This window comes from Galeopterus variegatus, unplaced genomic scaffold (assembly GCF_000696425.1).
Source record: "Galeopterus variegatus unplaced genomic scaffold, G_variegatus-3.0.2 Scaffold203, whole genome shotgun sequence".
In the NCBI taxonomy this organism is placed as follows: Eukaryota; Metazoa; Chordata; class Mammalia; order Dermoptera; family Cynocephalidae; genus Galeopterus; species Galeopterus variegatus.
The window spans coordinates 442918-452241 of NW_007726314.1; the positions used below are offsets into that span (position 1 = coordinate 442918).

The 9324-nt window shown below is 44.0% G+C and overlaps 2 protein-coding genes across 6 annotated transcripts in view; one reads left to right on the forward strand and one right to left on the reverse strand.

Annotated features, from left to right (window-relative positions):
* Positions 1-3696: 3696 nt before the first annotated feature.
* On the reverse strand, positions 3697-6458 carry ARIH2OS (ariadne homolog 2 opposite strand). The gene is given in 5 exon segments (XM_008565809.1): positions 3697-4983; positions 4986-5086; positions 5089-5197; positions 5710-5921; positions 5924-6458. Coding segments are annotated over 5 exon segments (1134 nt in total). The 3' UTR covers positions 3697-4806.
* The window catches only part of ARIH2 (ariadne RBR E3 ubiquitin protein ligase 2), a 57169-nt gene continuing 53805 nt past the window's right edge, over positions 5961-9324 (forward strand). For 2 of the 5 annotated variants that reach the window (XM_008565752.1, XM_008565754.1), the window contains exon 1: positions 5961-6106. The gene's annotated coding sequence lies outside the window, so the exon portion shown is untranslated. The remainder of the gene's footprint in view (positions 6107-9324) is intronic. The other 3 variants (XM_008565756.1, XM_008565758.1, XM_008565753.1) reach the window with 2 other exon arrangements.

Consider the following 9324-nt stretch of genomic DNA (forward strand, 5'->3'; position numbering starts at 1 on the left):
ACACTGAGGGTTGCGATCCGTTGCCGGTCATGAAAAAAGACAAAAAGGAAAAAAAAAAAAAACGTGGTACTGAAGCTGCAATAGGTAAACAGAATCAAGAGTTCAGATAACAGACGCATGTATACATGAGAATTTAGATTATGATAAAGGTCCTTCTCTAAATAGTAAACGATGATCTATCTATTCAATAAATGGTGTTGGGACAACTAATTGTCACTTTAGAAAAAGGGCTGGCCAGTTAGCTCAGTTGGTTGCAACATGGTGCTGATAACACCAAAGTGCAGTGTTTGATCCCTGTACCGGCCAGCTGCCAAAAAAAAAAGCAAGTTAGAAAAAAATAAAACTAGACTTTACATCTCCTACCAAACACAAGTTCTTGGTGGATTGAAGAGCACAAACTAAAAAACAAGAATATAAAATATTAGCATTTTGTATGTGTCCTTCACTTATACAAACCTTTTTATCATTAATAAAAGGCTATTATAAGTATTATTTAGCTTTTTTCACTCAGTAGAGGATGCTATTATTATCCTCATTTTGCAAAGGAGTAAATTAAGTCACAGAGAGGTGAGATTCCTTGCCCATGGTCACAAAGCTAGGAAATTGCTGAGTTGGGATTCTGATTCTGGCTGACTGGCTCCAAGACCTTATCCTCTGTAGGCCCAGAAGTCCAAAGCCTGTGATAGAAAGATTTAGAGGGCTTTGAACAGGGAAATGACATGTTTATGCTTTAAGAAGATATTTCTAGGGGGCTGACCCGTTAGCTTAGCAGATTAGAGACTGGTGTTGTAACACCAAGGTCAAGGGTTTGGATCCCCTCACTAGCCAGCCACCAAAAAAAAAAATAATAATAATACACACACACACGTTGCTTGACAATGTAGAGAGCAGATGTAGTAGGACAAAGGTAGAAGCAAGGAAACCAGTTAAAGGAGTACTGTTCACATCTACAGACACATGAGGGTGGGCTAGAGTAGCAGGTGGCTTTTTTTGTTGTTGTTTTTGTTTTTGTTAGCAGGTGGTGATAAATGCTAAAGTCAAGACATATCTTGGAGGTACAGTACATGGGAATTGCTTATAGAACGAATGTGGAATTTGAAAGGGAAAGAAGAGTCATGGGAAACTCATGAAGTTTTGGCCTAAGTAAATGATGAGAGATAGTGGCATTAGTGAGCTGGAAAATGCTGGGGGAGTGGCAAGTTTGGGGACAAATTTGAGAATTTTGTTAAATTTGAGTGCGAGTATGACATCCAAGTGCAGATATTGAATAGACAATTTAATATATTTAGTATAGAGTTCAGGGAATTGGGCAGAATTAAAAATAAAAACCTAGAAGTCATCAGCATATAGAAGGTACTAAAGCAAAGAGACTGTATGAGATCACTAGGGAATGAACATGGATGGAGCAGAGGCTGAGGATGGAGCCCGCCAGTTCTATGCAGCACTCCTCACAGTGGTAATTTCATACTTATTTGTTGAACTATTCCACTAATTTCTAATCTCTTACTAGACCAAAGCTTCTTGACCACAGGTACTGTGGTCTGCTTCACTCACTATTATATCTAACAACATGGTACCTGGCCTTTAGCCAGCTGAAAGAACCAGAGGCATTTTAAAATGTGATTTGGCAGTGTCCATTATAACATAAAACGGTCATAGCACTTGACTCACCAAATCCATTCCTAGGAATAAAACCCAAAACATTTTAACAACTATGCAAAAAGAAATATATCTGTCTTAGTACACTTTGTGTTGCTGTAACAGAATACCACAGACTAGATAATTTGTAAAGAAAAGAAGTTTTGGCTGGCAGGTTAGCTCAGTTGATTAGAGTGTGGTGTTGATAACACCAGGTTCAGGGTTTGATCCCTGTACCACCCGGGTAACCACCCCTGCTCCCCCCAAAAGGAATTTATTTCTCAACAGTTCTGAAGGCTCAGAACATCCAATATCAAGGTGCTGGCATCTTGTGAAGGTCTTCTCACTGCATCATCTCATGGAGGAAGGCAGAAGGGCAAGAGAGCTCAAGAGAGTGAGCAAGAGAGAAAGGGGGCCAAACTCATCCTTTTTATCAGGAACCCACTCCTACAATAACTAACCCACTCCTGGGACAATGCCATTAATCCATATATGAGGGCAGACAGAGTCCTCGAGACCTAATCCCCCCTTAAAGGTCCTATCCTCAACGCTGTTGCACTGGGGATTAAGTTTCCAACATATGAACTTTGGGAGACACATTCAAACCATAGCAACATACAAAGTGTTCACTGAAAAACTATAATTATAAAAAATCGCTGTTGCACTGGGGATTAAGTTTCCAACATATGAACTTTGGGGGACACATTCAAACCATAGCAACATACAAAGTGTTCACTGAAAAACTATAATTATAAAAAATCATAAACAGATGACCTGCAATAGCAGGGTGCTCAAATAGATAACAATACTGTATCTTCATACTATAAAATCCTGAGAAGAGGTATAGTACTGTGGAAAGAGGGTAGGCCCTGGAGCCAAATGGCCAGGGCTAGAGCAACAGGTAGTGATAAGACATATCTTAACTTTAGAATCTTAGCTTGACCACTTCCTTGTGAAATGGGGATAATAATAGCACCTTCTACTAAGTGAGATAAGAAGCAGGATATTTGCAATAGGTTGTTAGTGGGGAAAAAAAGGTTTGTGTAAATGTGTGTGTTCATAACTGTAAATATAGATATGTATGTAGATACATAGAAAGGGCCGTGGAAGGATGTGCACCAAACTCTGGACAGTGGCAACAACCCTGGATAGGGGTAAAAAGAAAGGAATGAGTAATGGGAATATTCACATGCTGCTGTCAATAATTGTGTTGCTTCAAGTTTTTACAACTTTATGTATATTAGTTGTATAATTAAAATCAATAAAGTCATCCTTATACTGGCCAACTGCCAATCAATCAATGAATGAATCAAATCAATTAAGGCAAAGATGAATAAGACTATATATAGATATACGCAACATGGGTTTTTTTGTCCCCCCCCCGCCGTTTTTCTATGCAACATGTTCTACATGACATTACATTTTCCAAAGATGACCACACCATCATATATCTCATTCCACATGATTTTCTTACAATACAATATTGATATTCCTGTAATGAGGGTGGGGCTGCATTCCCTCCCCTTGAACCTGAGATAACTACTTTGTAACTGCTAGTGGGACTTTGAAGCCTTGGTCATAAAGAGCAATACAGCTTCCACCTGGCACTCTTTGTCAAGACACTTGCCCTTGGAACCCAGCCACAAACACATGCAGGCCACATGGAGAGGTCATGTGTGTATGTTCTGACAGCCACCATCGACTACTAGATGTATGACTAAACAACTCTTCCTATGATTCCCCTCCCCAGTCTTTGAGTCTTCTAGCTGAGGAACTAGACATTGCGGAGCTAAGATAAACCATTATCACCATGGTGTGTCTCGATTCCCGTCCCAAAGAAACCATGAGAGACTTTACATTTTTATATCCATTTATATTTTGAAAATATCATACATATAGATTCATATCATATTCTTATCACTTAAGAGTACATCAAACGGGGCCTGCCCGTAGCTCACTTGGGAGAGTGTGGTGCTGATAACACCAAGGCCACGGGTTCGGATCCCTATATAGGGATGGCCGGTTAGCTCACTTCGGAGAGCGTGGTGCTAACAACACCAATTCAAGGGTTAAGATCCCCTTACCGGTCATCTTTAAAAAAAAATAATAAAGAGTACATCAAATACCTTTCCTTGTCAAAAGATGCCTTATTAAAGCATAATTTTTAATGGCTTTATTGTCTCTTTCATCATAATTTAACAGAACCCTTACTATGGACATTTGATATGCTGCAGACTTTTTCCTATTAGAACCAGCGTTTCAAAGCACATACAAGGGTACTCCAAAAAGTTCATGGAAAATTTGTATTACCTTTCAATTCTATTTTTCCACAAACTCTTAAAGAACCTATGTTTATGTGCAACTATTTTTATGTATATCCTTTTAAAATACTTATTTCCTGTGGAGAAATTGCTACTAGATAAAATAACGCTGTTATAATAATATCAGCCCAAATGTTTATTTAATAGAATAATATTAAAACAATGTTGGATCTGTGCTCTTAAGAAACCTACCTTTAGCAGGGGAAAGACAGGTAAACACATAAAGGATAATATGTAGGATTCCAATACACTGTACATGCTTACATGTGCTTGACATGTGTTCTCATTCTGTATTTTGCAAATGCAAGCATTCTACAGAAAGACTGATTGTTTCCCTTCTATTTGCTGGAATGAATTTATTACCAGTAACCCCAAGAGAGAGCTTCTAATTTAGGTTTCATTTGCAGAAAATATATTGTGGGTTCTTTGCTAGTATCATCATAATTAAAATGGACATGTTTTGTCAAAACAAGTGAAACAAATACATTGGATAGATTTTTATGTTGCTAATACACAAAATTCATAACCCTAAAATATGTTACTCACCCATTACTGTTAATTTTCACCTCAAATTAATTTGGGGCTTGTATTTGATTGCACCTGATTTAGATACATGACCTGAGTTAAACTGGAAGCTGAAAATCATGTATTTCTCGCAAGAATTAAATAAGAGAGCCCGTTACACATAGGTATCTTGAATGTCAGTATATAAACGATTCGTGTATGGATGGAAATGGTTTGGGTCGTTATCAACGGATTTGCATAGCCAGGCGGCTCCCTAACACCACCAGCTTCACATTGGTGTTTCCACTGAGATGCAGCAACCTGAGTGAGCCTCCGTCTTTATCTATCCACAACACTTGACAACCGGTCCTAGAAGATACTGGAAGTCATAACAGTTTCTATGCTGTGCGAAAAAACTGCGCAGCAAAGCAGTTAAGATGCAATCTTGTATGATGAGTGGAAGACAGAGAACTGGGCGGCGAACGAGGCCGCGACCGGGGAAGAGAAAGCCTGACGTGGTCTCGCAGCTCGCGGACCATGCAGTGACAGCCTCTCAGCGCAGGTAGAAATTCCCAGCTCGGCTCGCCTCCGACCATCAGATAGCGGCCGGGAAGCCATGGTACTTTATCCACCCCACGGACGTCACCGTGCCCGACACCGGAGAACAAAGAGTGAAGTGAGAAGCAGGTCAAAAACCCGCTGGTTAAAAATACCTCGTTGGGGCCGGCCCGTGGCTCACTCGGGAGAGTGTGGTGCTGATAACACCAAGGCCACGGGTTCGGATCCTATATAGGGCTGGCCGGTTCGCTCACTGGCTGAGCGTGGTGCTGACAACACCAAGTCAAGGGTTAAGATCCCCTTACCGGTCATCTTCAAAAAAAAAAAAAAATACCTCGTTGGGGCCGGCCCGTGGCTCACTCGGGAGAGTGTGGTGCTGATATCACCAAGGCCACGGGTTCGGATCCTATATAGGGCTGGCCGGTTCGCTCACTGGCTGAGCGTGGTGCTGACAACACCAAGTCAAGGGTTAAGATCCCCTTACCGGTCATCTTCAAAAAAAAAAAAAAATACCTCGTTGGGGCCGGCCCGTGGCTCACTCGGGAGAGTGTGGTGCTGATATCACCAAGGCCACGGGTTCGGATCCTATATAGGGCTGGCCGGTTCGCTCACTGGCTGAGCGTGGTGCTGACAACACCAAGTCAAGGGTTAAGATCCCCTTACCGGTCATCTTTAAAAAAAAAAATACCTCGTTGGCAGGCGCTGGGAAGCGAATGTGGGAAAGGATTCCTTGACCACCCCTCCATAAACCGAACCCTTTGCTGCCTCCTCCAGCGGTCGGCGCCCGCCGTATCCTTGTTGGACTGGGTCGGAGCGCCACGTTGCAAGGACGTTGTATTGAGTAGCCGTTTCTCCTGGAACCTGCCGCGACCCGGGCGACCGCGGGTCGACCCGGACCAGAAGTGACGCAACTGCGTCGAGCACTTCCGGAGCTGCGGGGACGGATCCTCCGAAGGAAGCAGCGCAGGCCCCACCGGCGTTGGCCCGCCGCCTTCGCCGTCGCTACACACCAATCCGACCCCTGTGGCCCGATCTGATCGGGTCTGGCCTGCCCGGCCTCAGGGGCCTCGGGGCCGCGGCTCCCGGTAAGTGTGCGGTGCGAGTTGCGACCTTGTTTACTCTGGCGGGCCGGGGTGTGTGTGTGTGGGGGGTGCTATCCGCGCCTCTCCTCGGCAGGGCCGGGGCCCCGCCGCAGCTTGCGAGGCCCGGGCGCCCCTTGCCGTCCGTACACGATCCGAGAGTCCCCTGCCTCTGGCAGAGGGACAACAGAAGGCTACAGCTGGAGCGGTCGGGCAGCGGCGTCTCTGCCTTTTCTTCCGCGGCCTTCTCAGCAGAAAGGTCGGAGGCCAGCGCCTCTGACCGACCGGCGGCGACACATCTGGGCCCTCCCGCTTGGTGCGCCGGGGAAACGCGTCGTTTCCGGGGCTCCCGACTCATCTTTGGGAGCTCTGGAAGCGCCGCCCGCGCGGTTTGTTAACGCCCGCCTGTGAAGGCTCGGGTCCGCGCGGATATCCAGAAGACCGCGGCGTCTTCAAGGGACATACGGCCCGGCAGCTGCGCCGCCGCCTCCTTCGACGCTGCTGGGCAAGCCACTGAAGAGGCAGCCCTGTTCACGGATAACTTCGTCTTAGTACTGATTGTTGCTGTGTCCCATAGAACTTTCTGTCACGATGGACGTCTTCTGTACTTTTGCTGTTGAGTATGGGAGCTACTAGCTCCACGTGGCCATTGAGCATTTATCATGTAAATAATAAAGCTAGTGCGACTCAGAAACTAAATTTAAAATTTTACTTTTCAGTTAAATTTAAATAACCACATGTGTCTAGTGGCTGCAGTATTAGACAGTACAGAAATGGAGTAGGTGTAGGGTTTTGAAACTAAGTTGCTGATATGTATTTTTGTACCAAGTAGTTTTCTTCCGAGATATGATTTGTAAATCACCACTCAGTGCTAAATATTATATCTGGACTAAACATTCTCAGACTCACCAAGACGTCTGTGTTTTGTTCTTGTCAACTTTAAACTGAGAAGTCTTCATCTTGGATCCTTTCCTTCCACATGTGGCCAGGCCTGTTGAGCGAGCGCATAGTGGGTGTCAGGTCTTCTGAACACGTGACTTTGGCTCTGGGGAAAAATAATTGATATTACTCCATTTCTGTCTGGGATGTAGGTATAATATTTAATATTTCAAAGGAAATCAAAGCGTTGCCATCAGTTCTGTTATTAAGGAGGTAACAACATACTGGCCCTTTGAGCAAGGTCAGCAATCTTTCAAGTGAAAGATGGATATTTAACTGTGAAAAGATTAAAAATTAAGTTTTTATTTAAATCTGGATCTAGAACACCTAGTAAGTACAAGATGGAGTTCTCTTTTCTTTGAAGAGCCTATAGTTTTTCCTGCTACTTGAATATTTGGTTGGTGAGAAGCCTGTGTGCAACCTTAAACCTAAATCCTGAGGAGAAATAAGAGGTGTGATTCTGGAGGGTTTTCCCGTTGCTTTGTGGATATTATCAGGCTCTCTGGGAGGGTAATGAGCAGTTATGAATCCCCATAGATTGTGAGTCTGATGGAAGACAGACGCTTGGTTCAAACATTTACGAGTTGTATGCTCCTGGGCAAGTTACGTAAGCTTTATGACCTATAGTTTCCTCATGTGTAAGAAAAGGACAGTAGCCACTTTGTAAGGTTGTGAAGATTAAATGAGAATGAATTTGACCTGAAAATGGCTGTCGTTAAATGAGAGCTATTATTGGTAGTGATTTTTTGTAAATGGGAGCATATTCACAGATTCTATTTGCCCAATAAGCTACCTTATGTAAAAATACAGATAAAAGAAAAAGTTTGAAAAACATCAGTTGTTTGTTCTTTATTTTGTAAATAGTCTTTCACAATCACTGTTTGGACTTTGACTTTCATTTAGTTTATATTTGCCTGTGTATATCTGAAGTATTTCTTTTTTTTTTTTTTTGTCCTTTTTGAGACCGGCCGCACCACGCTCAGCCAGTGAGCGCTGTGAGCGCACCGGTCATCCCTATATAGGATCCAAACCCGCGGCAGGAGCGCTGCAGCACTCCCAGTGCCGCACTCTCCCGAGTGCACCACGGGCTCGGCCCTAAAGTATTTCTTTTTTTTTTTTCCTTTTTGTCTTTTTTCGTGACTGGCAACGGATCGCAACCCTCAGTGTCGCACCCGTACCGGACCGGGACCGGCCACGGGATCGCAACCCTCGGCGTTGCTCCCGCCCCTCGCTCAGCCAGTGAGCGGCCGGTCTGTATGTGGGATCCAAACCCTCGGCGGCAGCGCCACCGCACTTCCCAAGCGGCGCACTATAGCAGTGCGCCACCAGGCCGGCCCTGAAGTATTTCTTTAGAAGTTATAAGCTCTGGTTGTCCAAGAAATCCTAAAGGTTAAAGCAGTAGACATAAAATTTCTAATTGAGTAAGCAAGTGGTATTTATAAGTCTTGGATAGTGGGATCTGTGTCTCTGGGAAAGCCATATGGCCCTGGAGTATGTCAGAGGAGAGGTGGGAAATGGATGTTAATGTTACCTAGTGGCATCCTACTGAGGACATTTTTATTCGAAAATAACTTTTTTTTTAAAGATGACTGGTAAGGGGATCTTAACCCTTGGCCTGGTGTTGTCAGCACCATGCTCAGCCAGTGAGCAAACCAACCATCCCTATACAGGATCCGAACCCACGGCCTTGGTGTTATCAGCACCGCACTCTCCTGAGTGAGCCACAGGCAGGCCCTTCGAAAATAACTTTTTGATGGGTAAAGTGAGATCTGAAATATTGGCAGTATTCTGTGTTAGGTTACCACAGTGAACCATGTTGACTTTATAGTAAAAGTCCAGTTTTAAGTTAGTTACAATTTGCTTTGTCAACCTCTGTGTGACTTTTAGGATTAAAATTGTGGTAGTTAATTTAGGAAATGTGAGGGATAGGTGTACACGAGTAAGGAGGTGGGCTTTCAAACTGAGAGAGAGAATTGGGCATCCATTTCCATCACTAGAAACCCAGGTTAAATTTTTGTTTGTTTTTGGCAGCTGGCCGGTAGGGGGATCTGAACCCTTGACCTTGGTGTTATACCACTGCACTCTAACCAACTGAGCCACTTAGCCAGCCCTAAATTATTAACGATTTATTTTGAATATGTTCTTTTTTTATTTTTTATTTATTTATTTATTTATTTGTTTGTCTTTTTTCCGTGTCCGGCAACGGATCGCAACCCTCAGTGTTGCCCCCGTACCGGACCGGGGACCGGCAACGGCACCGCAACCCTCCCTGATGCTCCTGCGGC